This window comes from Diabrotica undecimpunctata, chromosome 1 (genome assembly GCF_040954645.1).
Source record: "Diabrotica undecimpunctata isolate CICGRU chromosome 1, icDiaUnde3, whole genome shotgun sequence".
NCBI lineage: Eukaryota > Metazoa > Arthropoda > Insecta > Coleoptera > Chrysomelidae > Diabrotica > Diabrotica undecimpunctata.
The window spans coordinates 148849636-148873027 of NC_092803.1; the positions used below are offsets into that span (position 1 = coordinate 148849636).

A 23392-nucleotide genomic window follows, 5' to 3' on the forward strand; every position below is an offset into this window, starting at 1 on the left:
TTGCAGTATATAGTCATTCATCCAACTTTTCCTTTTCTCTTTCTTTTCTATTAGATGTTCTCCTCTGATCTTGTTATGTCTGCTCCATGTTACTTAGCTTTTCTGAAAGAATACGTGCGACTGTCTCTTTTGTTTCCTTATCTGAGTATGATATTAGGGGAGATATATGTCGCCATTATTGTGATGGTTCCAAGATCCAAGATCAGAAATTTTTCTTTCCTCTGGCAATTTTTCACCCCCAGCTCTCTGTTTATAATATAAACTGCTACATATTGCCTTTTGTCCGCGATCCAGCCTCCTTGGTCCGTAATTTTTTTAATTGACTCGGACACTAGCAACAGGTCCCTTTTTAATTCCTGTCCTCTGATCCTGAGCATATCATGTGCCGCCCCAAAACTACTATCAACCTTTTAAAATCATCCCTAGTAGAGTCGAATGTAGAGGTCTAATCTTCCTGCTACTTGCGCCCCTTCCTGAAGGAGGTAGTCTTAGTTCTACTCTATTTGATATCTCATGGACCAAATTAAAAGTATTAATAAAATGAACGCAAGATATAGGACGGGAAACCACTTACTTAAAAATCTGTGCTTTGTACCAGCCTTAAACCAGAAAACGAAGACAACCTACAATTTCTACCATATAATACAAGAACAACGTCAAATAAATTCAATATGACCATTCATATTAATTCAATCAAAAAGATACAAACAATGGACAGCTCTAAAGAACGCATAGAATGCAAAGAACACATATGGTGCAAACTGGCAATCAACACAACATAATACAGCAAAAAAAACGAAAAAAAGAGTATTATTGCAATAAAAAATTAAAATAGACATCACTACAGGTAGGATAGAGACATGGCCAATCTCTTCTTGTCCAGAGACTCATCAAGTCATTACATTTAGACAAACTAGACAAGCATACTAGGTCACGGTTAGGTGCTAAAACAATTGGGATAAAACAGAGGAGAGAACTACAATTAGGATTAAAGTTTAAAGGTTAATTTTACTTTCACAGATAAATTTCATTAAGCAATCATATACATTTCGTGTTCAGAGAGCGTATATTAAAAGGTAGAAAAACATTACATCTTATTAACCTTCGATAAAATTATAAGTATGCAGAATGTATTTTGTGCACTCAAAGCAAATGTGATTAAAATCTCCTACTTTCTGAATATTAGTACATAGATTTGAATGAAAAACTTTAATTCTTGCTAAAAAAAGATATTAACTGAGAAAATCAATTCAGCTGCGGTAATTGATAACTTTAAACTCAACAAAAAGACACTAGAAGTATTAAGTTTTCCTGAGTTGACAATTTATTAAAAATGGGCAAATATATGTAGTCCAATATATTATTTTGTTCAACATCTGATAATGCAGGTGTAACAAAAACTTTGTAGTAGTTTTATAGTAGTAAGGATCTTGGTAAAATAATGAATGGATTCTTTTTTTCACTTGTTATAACTTGTCGTACGGCAGCCAATTGACATATGGTACTTACATCTTCCATTCCATTCATGTAACTTTCTGACTCAGTTTTTACTGTTAACGACTACTTACTTAGCGGGACCGATGGCTTTACGTCTCCCCCGAAGGATGGTGAAGGCTTACTTAAATTAAAAATGTAAAAATGTCTGGTGTCTGTGCCAGGGCTCGAATCCGGACCGTTCGGCTTGGTAATCTAGTACCACAGCCACTGAACTACGACCACCACATTGGATGAACTTGGCTTAATACACTTTCGCTTCGGAACTTTTATTTCAGAACGTTCTTCTGTGCGGAATAAACTTTTGATAGCATATGCAATACTAAGCAGATAATTCCAAATGGCGCCATCCGTATAGACTGAGAAATAAGAAAGAGCTTCCGCGGCGTAAATGTTTTAACAGTGAAAATTTTAAATACAGTATTAAAAAACCTCCAATTTGTGCTGGTTTAAAAAAGTTTGTTAAGACCACATTTAGACTATAGCATACCTAAGTGACGTCCTTAAAGAAACAAATCAAATATTTTGTAGTTAAAGCATAACAAAATTTAAACGGAAGTTGCAAAATACCATCTTTATCAACCGATATAATCTCCAGCATCGGGAACCGGTTCGACCATTTCTTTCTATAAACATTTACCTATTTCTCGAATTTCTATGAAAAAGATTATTTCTGTCCCATAACGATTCTCCAAAGCCAGTTTCTTTTGTCAAATATTCGCAGCTGTCCTCAGATCCAAATGATTAACACCCATACAACTTTTATATTTATGGGTAAGAACTTGCTGGTCTACTTAAAAGTGACGAACTACCTGGGCAGGTACGTTTTTAGGACAATACATCAAATCTTACCCTTCTGAAAATGACTAATGGTGGCTCTAGGAACAACGAAGTATGCCAACCGCATGGTTGATGGTGTATTTATTTACTGTGTACTTGTTTACTTTGAATTTGTCAGGGACGTTGTTAAACTTTCAATTTGGTGACATTATTTTATATAATTTTTCTAATTTTACGGCAATAAATGTATATTTATAAGGTTTTTAGATCTATTTGAATTAATAATTTGTCGTGAATAAATCACAATTTTAAAAATAAACTATATTTGGTTTGTTGGGTTGGAAACATATCTCTGTAATGCAGAAAAACAAATATAAAATACATTATGAATGCGAAAACTTTGAATTTGGTAAAAACTCAAGACTGCTATCTTTTAAAATACATTAACTAATAACCTCATATTAAAACTAGAGAATCTCACAGATCTCAGATATACAAATACATGCATGAAACGATAAACATACACTGTAATGAAAACCAATTTATTTGTAGAGATAACTCCATCTTTAATTAAAAATTCTAAATACTCTGCCAGCACTAATGAGAATAAATAAGGATTTTATACCAAGCCCTGCTACAATCCTGCTTTTACATAAAATGTACAATGGATCCCATACTTGTCCTATCACTAATTGTAACTCTTTCATGCATGTCTCTTACAATTTTCACATACTCTCCAGAAACTCCTTTCTTATTGAGCGCCTCTCCACAGCACCACATAACCTCTCGAGGGACTCTTTCATAATTATCTTTTCTCAAGATCAATTAATACCATATCAGCGTTTGTTTCCTTATTCCTGTATTTTTCCAACAGCAGCCTTATAATGAACATTGCATCTGTTTGAAAATTTCGATTTCTTCGCATATCCATCTATCAATTACTCTTTCCCATATTTGCATGGTGTGACTAAGATGTTTGATGGCCTAGTAGTTTGTGCATTGTCATATATCTCATTGTTTGTTTTTGTAAACAGGTACTGCTCCTTCATCCGTCTAGCATTTGTCGCATCTCCATAATTCTATAAAAGAAACCTGTTAGCCAACTTGTTCCTGTCTCTCTTAAAGTTGTCCACAGTTCCCAAGGAACATCATCTGGTCCAACTGCTTGATATCTCTTTATTTTTTGAAGTGCATTGAAGTCTCCGTTTGCTCGACTAGTTTTCTGTAAAATTTTTCATTTAATAAATTGTCAAAGTACTTTTTCCTTCGCTTTTTAACATCCTTTTAATAATTTATTATTTTCGTCTCGGATACATCTAATCTGATTAAAATATTTTGCTTTTTTACTCTATGTTTAGCTACGTTATATATCTTTGTTTTACCCTCCTTGTTATCAAATTGATCATACAGATTTGCATACGCTTCTGCTATAGCTTTTGCTACTGCCACTTTCGTTTCCTTCTTGGCGACCATATCGTTTTGAAGATCTGTGTCCGACCTATTTTGTGGCCACCGTCTTTCCTCTTATCTTTTATTTTTTTTAACTGCGTTTGACCACCACGAGGTCTCTTTATTCTCAAACTTCTTTCCTGAGGTTGTTCCTGCATCACCTACTTCGATACTTCGAAATTTTTGTTTACTCAAAAGCATATTGTTAGTGCAATTGTGCCTGATATAAAAAAATACAATGGATATAGAAATCGATGATGACATTAAGAGAAATAAATATGGAACTGTAATCAAGGTCCAAGAAAAACTTGGTAACTCTAGTTTGGGGTCAAAAAGTTATTCATTGATTTAAATCATTTTATTTTAGACGGCATGCAGTTGCTATAATGATGATTGAAAAGTTATTAAAGGTGAAGACGAAAATAAATTTATTGAAACTCACAATGATCATTTTGTCAATGTTTCAAAACCTGTTCTATTTGCTTGTAAAACTATGATGTCAAACAGAAAGTATTTTCCTAAACATGTTCAGATAAAAATTTGAAATTTGGAGAAGATGATTACGCCGAGTCTGACCAGATATCAGTCACAAAATGGCAAGATCGAGGAAAAAACTGTGTATTAATGGCATCTAATATGTATAAACCCACAAGTAAATCAACGATACAGAGAACTAATAAAACTGGTACTAAAAATCAGATTCTATGTCCACAAAGTATTAAATTACGATTACACTCTGAAGATGGGTGGAGTAGATCTATTTTATCATCTAATGGCTTGTTATTCTATTTCATAGAAATCTAGGAGATGGTGGTTGAAAATATCTTTTATTTGGTGGATGGTGCAATAGTGGTAGTGCCTTTATTTTATACAAGACAACAATATCACTACCATCACTATCAGGAAAACCCATGTCTCATTTAATGTTTAGCTGACCAATTAATAGGAGACTTTACGAATAGAAAGAGGTCTGGAAGAAAAACTGAAGGTATCACTGTAACAAAGAAACAAACTGGAAGAATCTATAATAGACAGAAGGAGATAGATCAAACACTCCTGACCATGGAGCTGCGCGAAGGCGGAGTCAAATTCACGTAAAGGCAGAGAGGTTCTATTGTAAGTGGAATTATACAGTGCATAATACAATGCGTTTCGCATGGAAGTGGGGACTAAACCAAATTTCGTCTACTGCGCCATGGTCAGGAGTGCTTGCACTATCTATACCTGAAAAGGGTAAATGCAATACGAGCCCCTTCCCATATCAGGTGGCCCACCTATGGAATTTGCAGTTTAAGTCAATTACCATAAACAAATTATAATCTGCATGTTTTTATAAGTTCCCATATTAATTAATATGGCATTTTTATTAATATTTATTAAAAACATTACTCATATGGATTTTTATTTATTTTCAACAATAAAAAAAATTTCACTAAACCCTGGCTATGCATTCACAGAGGTAGCTATGAAAAAAATGACATCAAAACAATAATATTGTCGGTTAATGTCAAATGTATTTTGTAGTATTGTAAAGCTTTTTGCCGTTTGTGGATAGTACAATGGGTTGAGGTTAAGTTATCGATGAGAAAATGTGTTCAAACATTATTAGATTTTTTAATTCTGGAAAATCCAATTCGGAAATCGCGAATATGTTGCAATTGCCACGCTATATTGTAAGAAATATAGTCAGAAGATACAAAACTACAGGTTCGGTCGTCACAAAACCTAGAAATGTACGAAAAAGTAAAAGAAGGGCTTAAGACGCATTATAGTGAAAAATCGACGAGTAAATTCTATGGAGATAAGCGTTTTATGGAGTGACGATATTAGAAGACACGTTTCTAGATCAACATGTCACCGAGAGGGATTCAAATCCACAAATTAGGATTTGCTACTTACAAAGTAAGTTTTATAGTTGAAAAAATAAGTACAAATTGTTTTTAATAAATCATTTCATTTTATTTTAGGCTAAGGAAAAGCCACTTTTAACATTACAACAAAAGAAAAATAGACTAAGATGGTCAAAAGAACATAAAGATTGGATTCAGTCGCAATGGGACTCAATACAATGGCTTGATGAGTCCAGATTTGAAGTGTGTGTTGGAGACAGTAGGAGTCGCGTCATTCGCAGTAAAAATGATTCTTTCCATCCCGACTGTCAAAGAGAAGTCAAATTCCCTGCATCTGTCATGATCTGGGGCAGCATGTTGTCTAAAGGTGTGGGAAAGTTACATTCTATCGATGGGATTGTAAACACGGATAAATATTTGAATATTTTAGAAGAATCTCTTTTACTGATTATGGAACACCGTTTAACATCAGCGTTTATACCTCAAAAAAGAGTTTAAAATGGATTGAAGACCATGGCATACCACTTCTGGAATGGGTTTCTAACAGTCCCGACTTATCCCCGATAGAGACTTTTTTTTTGTTAATATTGCATATTCTATGCTTTTTTTTTAAATTTATTATTATTCTGTTTAATCAATAGTTTTCATTATGTTATAAAATATTTTCTATAATTAGGAAATTCAAAAATGTTGTTCGATGCATTAAAACTTCCAAAATTTTCGCTGCGCTTTTATTTTTGTTCTCTAGTGCTTCTATGTGCGTTTGGTAGCACTAAAAAAAGTGTAAAAAAATCCAGTATAGAGTGTATAGCATGCAAAGTCGCTATTTGCATACAGTGATTTGGGTCTTTTCATAAAGATTAGATTTTTTTAAATTTAAGTTTTGTTTCTAATAGTATTTCTGTTTATTATTTTTATCATCTGACTAAGCAAGAAAAAATGCGCACCTGGATGAGTAAACCTCTTCATGGGCGACATCTCAATGAGATCAGCCAAGAGTATGTCGACAATACAGCGTCGAACTATTGGTTGACATCAGGAAAGATGTTTCCCGAGACTGAGGGTTTCCTACTTGCCATTCAGAATCAGGTTATTCCAACAAAAAATTACCTGAAATATATTGTTAAAGATCCTCAAGTCCAAAATGACAAATGCCGATATGGATGTCAAGCCCAAGAAGCCATCCAACATCTTATCGGTGGCTGCCAGGCATTTGTCGGTACTGATTATAAAGAACGCAATGACTCAGTAGGAAAGATTATCCACCAAGAACTAGCTTTATTTTTATTTCTTTTTATTAAAATTGTAGCGTTCTAATTTAGTTTAAAATTAATGTTTTTTTTTTAATAAAACAACATAACTTATTTATGTGTATATTTATATGTGTCCATATTTTTAGTTACTATTCACGAGCGTTGGTCGTAGTCAAGAACTTTAGGTGGCTAAATCATTAGCCACCCTATTTTGTCGGATTATCAAAAAATAAAGACATATTTTCAGAACAAAAGAGCCTTAGTTGTGTACTACGCTCATTTCCGTATTGAAATAACGTTGTTATTCTAAGAAAAAAATCTGTGCATTCAGAGCATTTTTTAGTTTCTACAAATGTAACCACTAAGCGTTAAAATGGTTAAAAAAATTTCTGTAAACTAAGTTCTTTCTTAAAGTTATGTAAGTATACTTGTGCATTTCAGATTTAGATTCTCCTACATTTATAGCTGATGATGACAGATATGTCGAAAAGCGTCTTATGTGTTAGAACATAAAGGTTGTTTTTACAATTTGTGAATTTACTTATTAGTAATTGTATTATCTAACCACGTTAGAGAGATACTTTTCATTAAATTCTGATTACCGTGATTTCAAATTACCACTTATCATCTATGCAAAAACATTAAATTTTCATTTGCTAAATTGTGAAACTTTATGGAGCCATTCCGGTCCTGGTACGCAGAGTCAGTAGTCTAGTGTCAGTAACACGTGGAAACGACCTCCAAACAAAATTCTCCAATTAGGTACACATAAACTTGAATACAAATAAATATCTGAGGTCATAAGACGAGAAAACGTAAGTACAAAGGCATTACAAACAAAAAATTGTAGGCAGGTATCTAATCTTGAGACAGGATCTTAAATATCTGCATACTTGTTAATTAAGCATGTCGATCAATGTTTTACTTGTTTGCTGGTCGTAAATATAATTATAATAATCAATAATACAAATGAATACAACAAACACAACGATTAAATTCTGATTTTCATGAAAACGTAAAAGTTTCGGCACCATTTGACATAACCTCAAAATAGTTTTAAAAAACTATTCTACGTACATAACGAAATGGCTTACCTTGATTATTGGCACACAAAATCACTTAAAACTAACGCAAAACACGATTTACTTTGAACAATAATTAATCAATTTTTAAATTTTTGCAAGAATGGGAACAGGATCAGGAACCTACCCGAATAAACTTTTGAGACGATAGAGGGGTTACTGTTATAGACAAACGGTTATATAATATCGAATTGTGTTAGAAAACGTTTTTAAAAATTAACAAAAAGGTATTTTCAATATTTATCGCTAATTTTCATGGATAGGGGACGCTCTAAAAGTAGATGCTGTTTATGATATATATACATAATAGTAATTGTCGGTCACGATATAGTTATTTGTTTTATTTATTCTTGAGACTGTTCTGAATCTATTTTTTTGTGGCATGTTAATACAATTTACTTACTGGAGATAAATCACAATTTTACTTTAAAATCAGTTTATTTTGACGTTTCGATTTCCACGTATAAAATATAATACATATATGTATTTTAAAACGTTTTCTTAATCAAAATGTCAAAATAAACTTTTTTTTTATTTAAACACAAAACCACATCAACCGCGCAGGGTTATTAGTGGATATAACAAATACATGAAATATTACATTAAATAAAATTGAATAACTTGATAAATCTTTTAAATAGCTTAAACACTGTCGAATTTTTTTTGGGTGAGAACTGTCTTGAGATCATCATCTGTGAATTCGTGGGATCTTCTTTTTTCCTTGAATTGAGGACAATCAAGCAGGATGTGTTTCACAGTCAGTGGAGAGATAGGTAGTGGTTCTTTTGTTATTAGGTATTTGTGTGTTAAGGCAGTATGGCCAATTCTTAAACGATTAATAATGACTTGGTTTCTTCTGTTTAAAGGAGTCTCCAGGACATCAGTTATTTTTGGACAAATTACATTTAATTTAGTACCTAATTTTTCCCAATAATTTTGCCAAGTATTAATACAGTGGATTTTAACCAGGTTTTTTAGATCGGTGTACGGATATGTCTTCAATTTTGCAGGATGTTTTGAGTTCATTCGACTTTTGTTAGCCAGGTCTGCTTTTTCATTTCCGTAAATACCTGTATGTGAAGGTACCCAAATAAAAGCCGCTTCCTTTCCTAATGATCGAAATTTTTCTAGTTCGTTTTTTATGCTCTGTATAATAGGATTGTTGATATATATTTGTTTCAGTTCCAGTAATGCATTTAATGAGTCTGTTACGATAATGCACTTCATCGTTCTACTCTTTTCGAAGAAGATTAGGGCTTCCAAAATAGCTGTAGCCTCACCTGTTAGTATACTGCAGTTGGTTGTTATCGATATGCTATAAGAATTTTCTTTACAGTAGTAGGTAGCAGCGTGACCATTGGGAGTTTTAGAGGCATCGGTAAAAATTTGCAAATACGTAGGGTAGTGGTCTAGAATTTCCATGAATAGAGATTTAATTAGTGTGGAATTTTTAGTTGATTTGGGATACTTGGTAAGTGTTACGTCAATAGTTAATGGGTGGCTTGTCCATGGGGGATAGTTTGCATTTATATGTAGCGATACATTGAGATGTGGGATCTTATTCCCTGTAAAAATTTATTTTTACTTTGGAATTGTTATTTTTTTAGTTACATTTTCTGTGGTTACGTTTTAACAGTGTTCGTTTCATTCTTCCATAGGGTTTAGTGGCTTAGATAATCTGAAAGATTACTAATTTAGTTTTTCTAAATCTTGTTGAATTTTTATTTGAAGGTAATTTCATGATTGTCTTATCATTATCTTTTAGCAAAAAGATCGCAATACTTTGAGCTGAGGACTATTCATAACCAGTACAATTTTTGGAATAGAATATTGTAGATAAGGGGAAAGTTGGACGTTTTTATCACTGCGACGTAAAAGATCTTTTGTGTATAACATTTATCTGTGTTATGGCTTTCAGGTATGTTCTAGGGCTTGTTTTCGAGCCCCTTCATACACCATTTCATTGGTACTCACCCGCTAGTCTTTGCTGATCTTTATCGCGAATTTTGTCCACTAGTTTTCAGTCGCTCCTTTTCTTCTATGGAAATATAACCAGTGAGCGGATCCAATTTCTTACCTTCCGCATGACTGAGGTTAATTAATTTGATTGTTTATGGTCCATTTTTATCCCACGAGAAGCTAGAAATGGATAGGGAGTCGCGGCAAAGCTCCAGATGCCGAGATAATGCTAATAAATTCTTGAAGTTGCTTGATCCGGAATAATTGAGTTATCCTTAGCTTCCACTCGGTCGTGATAATCTCAGAGAATTAACGCCCACGAACGAGCATACCGAACTCCTTCACCAACATAAGTTCTTATTGCTATCGGAATAGTGATTGCAAGGGTGTTGCGGATTATAAGTTTTCCGCAATTTATATTTCGGACATTTAATCCGCGAAGAAAAATACGGCATGTTGCAGCTCATAATTCAAGGCAAAATAGAGCGCAGTAGTGTAGAAACAAGACGAATATGTTGGCTAAAAAACCTAAGAGAATGGTATGGTTGCAGCTCAAATCAACTCTTCACAGCAGTTGCTTCTTCTCCCCAATAGAGATGGCATTTGAAGAAGAAGGAATTTATATTTCTCTATAGAGTAGAACGGGGACCATGGAACTATTGGTAGTAGAAGGAAAGGTAGACGACCGAAGACCAAGAAGATCTCCAAGACGATAGGCAAACCAAATGAAGATTCTGGTGGGAAAATCCCTACATAAAACCGTACGTATGGCACAGGCACTGACAACGGCTCAAGGAATGAGGAAGGGTAGAGAAATATAAATTCCTATAGCGATATCTACATTAACAAATTCAATTTTTATACTGTAAGTAAACTTTTTGCAATAGCGCGTTACACTTTTTATTGCGATAATATTTTACATAAATTATTTACATAACTCATTCCAATCCGAAATTTACTTATTTCACTAATTTAATTAATTATTCCTATAAAACGAATGGGAACACCAATGCGAACTGTTCCCATCTCTACTCGAAACAGCCGGTCTCGAAATTCCGCACTACTCGTATCACTATTTTCAACTTTTCTTAGCACATACTATTTCTCTATAGCGTATGTCGTTGATTAGAACCACGCCCGGTAATGTCAGACGTCGGGAATGTTGCCATGTGAGTAGTTTTATCTGTAATTCTATTTTAATCATAAATAAATTAGTGTTAAAATAAAAACTTACTGGACATATTGAATTCACATTTAGTTACATAATTTTGTTTATATATATATATACAGGATATTTCATTAATAATTGGAAATATTTTAACTGTAGATTCCTGAGCTCTAATATTAAGATTTAACCCAAATAGCTTAAATAAAATGTGGCTCATTATTGAGTTACAGGGTGTTTTATTTAAACATTTAAAAACAATTTATACCCAGTACTTTAAAACTGTTTGACATATTTTTGTCATACTTAGCAAAAAGTGAAGATACTGTACATCCTACTAAATTATGTTAAATAAACGTTTCTAGCTACTACCAGAGGCGTACAACAGAGGAAAGTGAAAGGTTGACCCTTCGCAATTCTACGCCACTGGCGGAATTGCTATTTTAGCGTAATTTTTAGATTTTCCAATACTTTCTGAGAAAATAATGAACTACTTATTCGGAACGATAATGTCGTTATTTTTCGAGATATTTAAAGTTAAATGAAGTGATGCGGTACAGTTATTTTAGGTCATGGGATTGCATTTATTATGAAAATTATTAATGAAATTTTAATCGCTACCAACAACAAAACATAATGTTATTTATTGAAATTTCTTGAAACAAATAGATAAATTTAACATTTAAAAATAAATTGTGATTCTAAAAAGAACTCCTTTGTTATAATCTAAATAAAATTACAATTTTAATAAAACAAAAATTTTAAAAAACACGTTTTAACTAAACCTTTTATAACAAATGTTCAATATGAAGCCCATTTACCTCAAAAAGCTTATGAATTCTTTCGTTAAACGATATTCTAACTTTAAAAAATATGTTTGTCTGATTGGTAATAAAATTAGCGGAATTTACTATTTGCTGCCATAGTGTTTGTCGGTTATTTAATTCTTATGAGTATACCAGTGATTTCATATACCCCCAGAAATCAAAATTCGCAGCCACTGAACTTCACTATCTCTGCCAATCCAACGACGAGGAAGGAAATTGCTAATCTAGATAGTTCCGTACAATTAAAGGACAATGAGGCGGAGCTCCGACCTGCATGAACCATATATCTTTTCTTTGATTAAGTGACAAATCTTCTAGATTGTCAAAAAGTGTAGTTTATGGAAACTATAAATACGAGTTACCATTCAAATTTTCTGGTAATTCATAAGGGCCCAACAAACTATCTCCAAATATATCGCACCATACATTAATCTTAAATTCATGTTGAAAATGTGTGTTGAAAACGTGTTTCAAACTGTAGCTGTTTCCCCAATTAAATTCCTCTACGTTGAAATAATAGGCAATGAGCCTATCAAGGAAACTTATTAGTACGATTAAAGGGACGATAAGGCATACATAAGATATGGAGATCCAGGTATAACCATGAACTCTACCAACTGTTCAAAGAGACACCGATCTCAGAATTCGTTAAACTTCAGAGACTTCGCTGGCCTGGTCATGTAGTAAGAATGGAGACAGAACGATTGCCGAAAAGAGCCCTTGATAGTAAAATGCAGGGCGCAAGACCAAAAGGAAGGCCACGGAAAAGATGGGAGGATGAAGTGGCAGCGGACGCTCAAAACTTGCTAGACGTGAGAACCTGGAAAAGATCGGCGCGGGACCGACAAGGTTGGAGGCATAGTTTGGAGGAGGCCAAGGCCCGATTTGGGCTGTAGCGCCATTGGAGAGAGAAGGCATACATTGGACCTAGAGATGACCGCAGAACAATTTCAAGAGGTTGTCACGAAGAGGAAAGTACCCTGGTGGAATGACATTCTTGCAAATTAAAGGACAGAATAAGACAAAAATTTAATTTTCCCAAAAGGACGAGAGGTCAAAGGTCATAATTTCGGTCAAAAGGTGAGTAGGGTGATTATCGCAAAGCTCTGACTGAATATAATAAGGAACTGAGAAGTGGGAAAAAGATAATCATGGAGAAGCCCTTGCGAGGAGATAGAAGAGACTGCAGAAATGGCAAAGCTCCATAAAGTTCTCTCAAAAGACCCTCAGATAAGTATTCCGTTGCTCCAACAGGAGAACGGTGGATACACTCTGAATGTCGAAGAGACCCTGAAAAAACTTTTCAGGGTGCACTTTCCCTAGTCCCAGACAAAACTGATACCGCTAGACACAAAATAACCAGGATACAATCAAATAAGCAATAAACTCATTTGAACCGTATAAATCACCAGTTCCGAACGGGATTGATCCAATTCTTCTGCAGAAGGGAAATGACCTGTACAAAAAAATATGTATGACATTCTAGATCTGGGGTATATACCAAAAGTATGGACGTTAATAAGGGTGGCTTTTATACCTAATCCTGGCAAAGTCGGACAGGCGAAGGCTAAGTCCGTGAAGCCCATAAGGCTGATGTCATTCGTACTGAAGACTCTAGAAAAATTGCTCGATAGGCATATTAGGGATGGTGTATTGGTTGAAAGTCAGAATAGGTTCTGTAGGTGAACTTTAGCACGGTAAGGCAGCTTACACAGAACGTACTTTTTAATGGGAGTTCGATATCGTCTTGATACAAGATCCCTAGGTATACCGAGGCAAAATTAAAGGTCTATTGGTGTTGGCTGAGGTAAAACATGACCGATTTATAGAAGTACTTAAAAACAAGAATTTGGATGTGAGGGATGTAACAGGGATATCAAATTTATACTACAGCCAACGATCAAATGTGAAAATTGTAAAAGAAGTGTCAGAAGCATATTTTCGCCGTTATTGTTTAATGCTTATTCTGAAGAAATTATACAAGAAGCTTTGGTAAACGAGACAGTCAGCATAAAAGTGAACGGAAGTTTAATTAACAACATCAGGTATGCCGACGATACAGTCATAATAGCCGACAACTTGGAAGACTTAGAAAGAATAATGAACAAAATATTAAGATATAGTGGAGAATACGGACTCTCTCTTAACATCAAAAAAACCAAATTCATGAAAATTAGCAAGAACAACGAAATATTAACGGTAGGCGGCCAGCAGATTGAGAGAGTAAAAAGATATACTTACTTGGGAACGATAATCACAGAAAATAACGATTATACTGCAGAACTAAGAGTCAGAATTGAAAAAGCACGTGCCAACTTCGTGAAAATGAAAAAGATTTTATTGGTCCTCAGAATAAGGCTAATTAAATGCTATGTATACAGTGTACTCTACTATGAAGCTGAATCATGGACATTAAACCGGAATACAATAAATCAACTTATCGCGTTTGAAATGTGGACATTTAGAAGATTGTTAAGGATTCCATGGGCAGATAGTCACGAATACAGAAGTGTTAAGGAGAATAGGCAGAGAGAGGGAAATGGAAAATACAATAAAAGAAAGGAAATTGCAGTATCTCGGATATGTGATGAGAGGCGATAGATACAACATCTTGAGACTCATAATTCAAGGAAAAGTAGAGGGTAGGAGAAGCGTAGAAAGAAGACGCGTTTCCTGGTTGAAGAACCTGAGAGAGTGGTTTGGTTGCAGCTCAAGGCAATTGTTCAGACCAGCTGCCTCGAAGGTTAGAATAGCCATGATAATTGCCAACCTTCGTCGCGGAAATGGCACTTAAAGAAGAAGGTGTTGGCTGAAGGAGGAGGAGAACAAGGAGGTGTTGAAGAGAGACAATAAGTTTTTGGCCCATTATGGTCCCGGGAGAATCTAGGGAATGGAAGGTTATTCCATGCAGAGCCCTTCACGTTTCGTTAACCGGGAGAAAGCTAATGAAACCTGAGTGTCACCTTATAGCCGGAGTTAAAACGTCCTTAGCTTTTACTTGGTCGACACCTCTCTTATAAAAGAATCGTTTACTAACTTTTTAACTATTAAACAAATTACATCACTAAGTACATCAACTACAACAAAATATAGACAACTAAAAATATGTATATATTAGCATTGATTGAAAAATCAGCTTTATAAAAAAAATATATAGAGTTTAAAAACGGTTTGAAGAAGAAAAAGGATTTTAGAATGACGCACAAACCACCGACCTGATTTTAAAATACTGATAGGAAAAAAAAACAACTTGACCGCAAATCAATGGATAACTAGAATAATCGACCTAGGAGAAAAACCCAGTTTATTATAAAACTTTTATATTTATTTTTAAGCGAAAATATGTGGGTATTTTATTTATTCTACAACGTTCCATAATAATTCGGCTCTGGCAACGTTGCGTAGCAGTAATAGTCGCGATGATATGCAAAAAGTTTTCGTGTCTGCAAGTTAGGTAAACTGACAAATTCTGAGAATAATTTCGCTCTAAGAATTGTGTTATCATAATGTTCTTGTTAATTTGAGACTTTGTAGATATTGTCACTTCACCAGAAATTGTTTTGATGGTACTATGTAATGGCAAAAGCCAACATTATTTGGGTGACTGGCTCAGTAGCGCATCTATCGATTTATTTAGGGTTCGAAATTTTCATATTCCGTAATATTGTGTTTTGGATGTATCTTAAATTTAAACATGCTATGCGTGCTATTTTCTCGTCAGTTTATTTTATTTCCAATAATAATATTTGAGACTATTTACATACTCTTACATTAGTTTTGTGTTTTATCTCTACTAAAATGTCTTGTCTTTGGCTAACAGAAGTGGCGACTATATAGTATAGTACTGGCAGAAAAAAGTGGCAGTCATTGAAGTGGCCAGACAATAGACTTGCACACAAGGTCAGTATATATAAGTTTGTTAAAATTGCTGAACCCACAAAAAAAATGTCTTGCATTATAAGATATAAAAATATTAAGAAGTTATATATTATTAAGAAGGATAAGGTATTGTAGACTAGTTATTAGTGCATGAAATTTTTCCTACATTAAGCGAATTTCGTTTAATACATCATTTCAATCAAATTAAGCCTACGTGCAGATGTGGATGTAAACGACAGGTTATAACAACAAACGGTTTCCAAAATAAAACCTCAATGCAAACGTTGTCAGGTTTAGGGACATAATATACAAAAGTACTTTGCTAAAGAACAAAGATGTATCAGATGCACAAACAAGTATTTAACAGAGATACTTATGTCAAACATAAGGATGACAAACCTTAAATATAATCTATATTGTGGGGGTGAACATCCAGCTAATTATAGAGGATATATAAAGCAAACCAAAATATATCTAATCCTCCACGAAATGCCGTTCCACCAGCAGAGCATCAGCGTGAAGAAAAAACAAAAAAGAGAACATTCAGTTTTACTTCAAGGAGTAAAGATGTTTTTTACTGAAAATAAATCATCACAAAAATATGTTAAAACATTACTACAGCAAATTCTGCATAAACTGAGAGAAAATGAATGACATAATGTAATTTGGAAAAATGCGCAAGTAGCGATAACAGAAAATAAGCATGGCTAAAGTGGCGTCCACAACGGCGCACAGCACATCGCACCGCACCTAGCCTTGACAATAGCCTCGCTGAAGCAAAGTAAATACAAGCCTTGCCGTAAATGTGCAAGGCCACAACGACGCACCGCTCCTTCCTTCGCACATGGCTGGGTACCAACGCCTCGCCTGCGTAAATTGAGCTTAGTATTTTCTGATCTTCGCACTTCGCACATTGATTATTCTAGGGATGGATAAAGACAAATTAATTATTAATTGTGTGTTTATTCGTGAACCAATTTGGAACAAAAAAGCAAAAGTCACCACAATAGTTTGGTTTTATCAATACTGTGGAAAGAAGTGGCAGAGGAATGTGAAACAACAGGTAAATAAAACAATAAAAATGTATAATAAATTATATTTTAATGACTACAGAAATAAGTTAAAGTTTTCTCGTATCCATTTTGCTTCATTATTGTGCCTTCCAACAAGGGGAACCTGTATATTTTCATTATCATTACCAAATAAATGTGCGGTGCATGGTGCGTCAATACGGCCACTAATGTGCAAAGCAAAGGCTAAGCTAGGTGCGGGGTATGGTGCTGTGCGTTGTACTATGCGATATGCGGTGCGCCGTTGTGGCCGCAGCTTAAGAATGGAATCGAATAGAACTTCAATAGGCTGCAAAATCCCCAAAAGGAATTGCAAACAGTTTTTGTTTTGAAAAAAAAAATAGATGTGTATCTACTCTTAGAAACACATTTTACTACAGAATCATTTATCAGGTTCCCAAGATATAAAATGTAGCATAAAATATACCCAGATACTGCAGCAAAAGGAGATAGTGCGGTTATCATTATAAAATTAACCCACTATTTCAATGACTTATATAGACTGGCAACCCACCTCACGAGATATTGTCATATATCACTTCGTCAAAGCCTTATCAAAAATTGCTCTTAAAAATTCTAAAGCCAATAAATTAAAAGAGAAATCTAATTCCATCACAAAAATTTGCATGCTATTATTCACCAAGTGCAACAGGATCACTAGCATCGTAGAAATGGAACTGGAAGAAAAAAATTTGCACCAATGTATTCCTGGATGTGGCCCAAGCTATTGGCAAGGTATGGCAAGGACGTTGAGCGTTAAATTAACTGTTTCCTGTAAGCTTTGTTCTTTTGCATTGGGATTATCATAATACACACTTAATACTTTTAACATATCAACGTATTCTCGATTCATCCATATTTAAAACAAATAACCGTATGGAAATACACTTACATTAATAATGACAACAGGAGATGGGGAACAATAATTTATCGATTTTTAAAAGAAAGGAAAGCTGGACGAAGGTCGAGCCAAAAAAACCCGAAAAAAACTAATGGAAACTGCTGACTTCGTTAAAACTGCCATACGTCGTGAAGTTCATTCTTTTTATTTACATAAAGAAATACTTACCATCGACAAGATTTGGAATAGTATTACAGAAGACGACGATCTACCGATTTTTGGGCAAACAAAGTTGTGGAAGTGTCTTAATGAAATAGGTTTTTCGTGGGAAAAATGTAACAAAAGAGCTAGCGCTCAGTTGGAATTATTTTTAAGGTTTCAAAAGTATTCAGAAAACAACCGGCATTCAGACTCAGTGTAATCTAGTAAGTAGGAGGCACTTACGTGTAAAAACATTGCCGGCAAGCATAAATACCCACCACCAAATATTCATTTATTGTTCCATTTATTCCATTTGTTTAATACATGTTCTTGTCTGTGCAAGTCTGCTGGTAATCTCTTGCTTGTTGGTTCCATTTTTTGAGAGTATGAATCCTAAATATTTGAATTTGTCAGTGCCGTTAATTTCCCTATTATCGTCCATTTCCAAGTTTCTCACTGGTTCTTGCTCTGTTGTTAAATATTCGGTCTTTTCTAGATTTATTTCCAGCCATTTTTTGTGTATTCCTTTTCTAATTTTCAGAGCATATAGCACAGATCTTATTCATCTTGAGCCATTACCACTTGGTCATCTGCAAAGCTTAATGTGTACAAGAAGTTGTCCCGGATTGGTATTCCCATCCCTTCACATTTCCTTTTCCATGGTTTTAATATTTGTTCGAGGAATATCTTGAACAGTGTCGGAGATGTAGAGCATCCATGCAATAAGCCTTTTGTGGTCTTAAATTCGTTGGAGTATTTATTGCCGGTTTTAACATTAACTTGTTGTTGTTGTAAACGTTTTTTACGGCTTCTATTAACCTCTTATAGTTATTCCGATTTCCTTCATCGTGTTCCATAGTTGTTTTCTGGGGACCGTGTCATATGCCTTTTTTAAATCTATGAATGCCATGTGTACTGGTCTATTTTTTGCCATTTTTTTTTTCAATTAATTGTTGGAGTGTATATATGTGGTATATGCAAGATCTTCCTGCCGTGAACCCCGCCTGATCTTCTCCGATTTTATGAGATAGATTTTTCCAGTTTTTCTTTCAGTATTTTTGAGACACCCTGTTTGATTTTATGAAGTACCCGTAGTAGTCCCCAACTTTTGGTTCACATCAAATAATTGTCAAACTATATTTTTTTCTAGAATTCTTATTAAATGATTGAATGTAGAGGAAATATTTAAAAATGCATGTTGTCGAATCCATCTTTGTATATAATTTCTGCCTTTTTTTATATTTCATTTCATATGGTACTTTTATTAGACGGCGAAATCAACATCACATTCAGCTGATATCAATAATAATTGTTGTTCTGCAAGAATAAATAACTCCGACGCCACGATTCGATTCGAAAACGTTCTAGAATATATTAGTCAAACAGAAACAAAAGGATGAAGTTCACAATAGACGCAGATTTAGATTAAAAGTATATCGACCTAGTTTGGAGAGTAGGCGTCGCACGTCAGACGCCTACAGACGCTTTACAGTACACGTTTCATAGAGAATGACCCGAATTGAATACCACTGATATTATTATGGATCGTACATGTTTCCACAGATGGATAAAAATTTTATTCAATTTGATATATGTACGTCATCGGCGGGTAGTTATTAAGTTGTGCAATAAAAATATTTGAAATAAAATGGGTATAACTGGTAAATTTATTACCTCACAACAGTTGTTTCGGTGCAAATTAAAGTTATTCCAGTGTAATGGTAATTAAAGTATATTTTCGACAGGTTCTGGCTTATTAACGAATGCAGATTTTCTCAGTAAGTGTTTTTTAATGATATATTGTATTCGGGATCTATAGGCCGATTTCCGAATTGGCTCTTCCTGAAGGTTTGTCTACAATTGCGGGTTGACACGATCCAAGTGTACTTGGTTAAAGTCTGCTTGGACGTTGTGCGCGCAACACTTCGAAGCTACTTTGATCGTGGCACCTGTTCATCTAAGTACACTTGTGTCAACAGGTTCTATTCAAGTTAAGCAGGATGCTGGCCAACTTTCTTGTATCCAAGTAGTGTGGTATTGTAAAATTAAAATGGCGTCGGTGTCGAAAAATCGAAAACAAGAAGTAAACACAAAAAGAAAATAGTCTGAAAGGGAGAGTGTTAGATTCATGGAGTTATACGAAGCTGAGGAAGCATTAATGAATGTACGGATAAAGGAATATAAAAATAAGGATGCTAGAAGTGCGACATTTTGTCTTTTTTATTCCTTTTTCTGGATTTCAAGCTAATGTATCAACATATTAGCAACCACTAGAACACCTTCCACAATCACTTCCGATATCTTTACAATGGTTATTTGACATCCAAGTCATTTAACCGTGGCAACCAACTTGGTATAAGTACACTTGTACAAGTCCACTTGGTCCAAGTTGGAATCCAAGCATTCTTGGATCGTGTCAACCCGCCTTTATAGACCGAATTAAGTTAATAAAAAATAAACCTTTTTTCGTCACAACTGTATAGACGAGTTTGAAAGTTAAAATGTGTAGTATGAGATATTCCAAAAAGACTCTCATCTACGGATTTATCAATTTTTTAGTGGAGCTATTTTTAAATAAACAATCAAAACGCCAAACTCATTATTTTGCTCATAGCTTAAAAACTTGTCTATTTACATAGAGATTTGACGTCAACAGACAAATTTTTCAGAAAAAAAAATATACAAAAAATGAGATATGTTAAATTAAAATCGGTTCATAAACAAAAAAGTTATTGCAAAATTAACAACAAAATCGCTGTTTCTGAATATTGTTAATACATTTTTTTAATATTTATTAAAAGTTGTTTAAAAATTTGTACCTGAATGTGAGGGTCTTATTGTGTTTGAATTGTGTGCAAAAGATGGGCCAGATTGGTTAAATAGTTTTTGGGAAAGTTAATTTGTTTATTAGATTTTTGAAAAAAGCTAATTTCTAAGGCTGGTTCAGATAATTTGACTGCATGGACGTCAATAATCCGGGGCTTATTTTCTTTGTTAAGACTAATACTATTAAGCTATGGAAAAATAGTTAAAAAAAAATCATTCTTACGCTACGGAGGTTGGCAATCATCATATTTATTTTAATTTTTGAGGCAGTAGCTCTAAATAGTTGTTTTGAGCTGCATCCAAACCATTCTCTCAGGTTCTTAAGCCATGAAATTCATCTTCTTCCGATGCTTCTTCTGCCATCTATCTTTCCTTGCATTATGAGTCGCAGGATGCCATACTTCTCGCCCCGCATCACATGTCCGAGATACTGTAGCTTTCTTTCTTTAATTGTAAGTTCAACTTCCTTCTCTTTACCTATTCTTCTCAGTACTTCATTGTTCGTAACTCTATCCACCCAGGAAATCCTCATAATTCTTCTATAGGTCCACATTTCAAAGGCGTTAAGTCGTCTTATTGTGTCTAGATTTAACGTCCATGATTCCACTCCATAGTATAGTACACTGTATACGTAACATTTTGTTGAGCTAATGTTAAGTCTTTGCCACATAGGACCTTTTTCATTTTCATAAAATTAGAACGTGCTTTTTCGATTCTGATTTTGATTTCTGCAGTGTAGTCATTATTTTCTGTTATAAGTGTTCCTAGGTAAGTGTACTTTTTTACTCTTTCGATCTGCTGGCCCTCTACTATCAAGATTTCGTTGGTATTATGGTTGTTTTTACAAATTTTTATAAACTTCGTCTTTTTGATATTGAGCGAGAGTCCGTACTTCCTACTACGCATTATTATTTTACTTATGAGTCTTTCCAGGTCTTGTAAACTATCGGCTATTATTACTGTATCATCTGCATATCTAATGTTGTTAACTAAGACTCCATTTACTCTTATGTCGACTGTTTCATCTTCCAGAGTTTCTCGAATTACCTCTTCAGAATAAGCGTAAAATAATAGAGGTGATAGTATGCAGCCTTGCCTGACTCCTCTCTTTATTTCCATTTCTTCAGATGTCTCTTTTTGAATTTGTACTATTGCTCGCTGCTTGTAATAAAGGTTTGTTATTAGCCTTAAATCTCTTTCATCTAGGTTTCTATTTTTTAGAATTTCCATGAGTCGGTCATGTTTTACTTTATCAAATTCTTTATTGTAGTCTATAAAACAGACGTAAAGAGGACGGTTAACATCCAAACATCTCTGCGTCAGCACGTTGAAGGAGAATAGTGCCTCTCTGGTACCCATACCATTGCGGAACCCATATTGTGTGTCACTAATATCAATCTCCAGTTTAGAGTGAATTCTGGCGTGGATAATTTTCAACAGAATTTTCAAGGTATGTGACATTAAGCTTATGGTTCGATAGTCACTGCACTCTTTGGCATTCACTTTATTTGGCAAACACACAAATGCTGATGTCAACATTTCTCTAGGGATGATTCCCGTAATATAGATAGCGTTGAACAGTTCTACTATTATGTCCAGGTTTTTCTCGTTGACCAACTTTAATAGCTCGATTGGTAATTCATCTGGACCAGCAGATTTATTGGTTTTCATTGAGTTTAATGCCTGACTAACTTCTGATTTGGTTATCTCCGGGCCTACATCTCCCTATAGGCTATCTACAGATGTACTAGCTTCTCTCTGGTCATGAAATAATTCCTCGATGTACTTTTTCCATCCTCGTAGTTTTTGTTCTGTCTCCAATATAATATTTCCATTTTTGTCGAGCAATATATTCGAGGTTCTTCTACCTCCTACTCCAGCTAGTTCTTTGACTTTTTTTATGTAGATTAAGGTTGTCATATCTGTTTTGCAGTTCTTCTGTTTCTTAACATTTTTTAGAGAAGTTTCTTTAGCCTCCCTAATTTTTCTTCTTATTTGGTTTTGAAGCTGTTTATAGCGGATCGTATTGATGGTTTTGTTTTTTCTCCTTTCATTCATCATCATGACTTTTTAACTTGAACTCTGAATGCATATTTGATGACCAATGGTCATGAGGGAATATCTGTTTGCTTTATTTGGAGAGCTATTACTTTAAGCAATTACTGTAATTTAAAGCAATAAACTTTTCTGAATCTCAATATGAGAGAATAGATTTTCTCCCTATCTACATATATTAACTATGTGTTAACGATCATTTTAGAATTGTTTTGAACTAGATACAACATATTTTCGATCAAATATCAATTGTAAAAAAGTTTAGTATGCAAAAACAACAATTTACATTAAATATCATTGCAAAACATTTAGTTTATTAGAATTAAATCATAATGTTAAATTCAAGTGTATGGTCCATGTGGGAATAAATTATTAGGTTAGAATATTAAAAGCTTATATTATTCTCTAAAAAAATTCACAAATAAGCACTGGACGGCACCAAAATTCATATAAAAATAAACAGTAAATATATTAACAATATCAATAACATATCAATATCAAGTATGCAGACGATACCATTCTGATAGCAGAAAAAATAAAAGATAAAAATTAGAAAATATACTATAAATAAAATAGAGCAAACAGAGCCGCCCGTTACCTGAATTAAACAATATGGAGAAATAAAAATAATGGGAAAGAAATGAAAGGCAGGATTTACAAA

At 34.1% G+C, this 23392-nt stretch overlaps 1 protein-coding gene across 6 annotated transcripts in view; it reads left to right on the forward strand.

Moving 5' to 3' along the window:
- Atg10 (Autophagy-related 10) overlaps positions 1-23392 on the forward strand; it is a 122343-nt gene that overhangs the window by 84350 nt on the left and 14601 nt on the right. Inside the window, exon 1 of one of the 6 annotated variants that reach the window (XM_072531083.1) lies at positions 7523-7641. The exons of 2 other annotated variants lie outside the window; for them this stretch is intronic. Coding sequence is in view for 1 of the 4 variants with exons in the window: in XM_072531068.1 (XP_072387169.1) it covers positions 11011-11036 (26 nt within the window). In the remaining 3 variants the exon portion in view is untranslated. Of the gene's footprint in view, positions 1-7522; positions 7642-10978; positions 11037-15354; positions 15760-19432; positions 19629-23392 lie in introns of those variants that run through there. 3 more of the 6 variants (XM_072531068.1, XM_072531092.1, XM_072531102.1) reach the window with 3 other exon arrangements.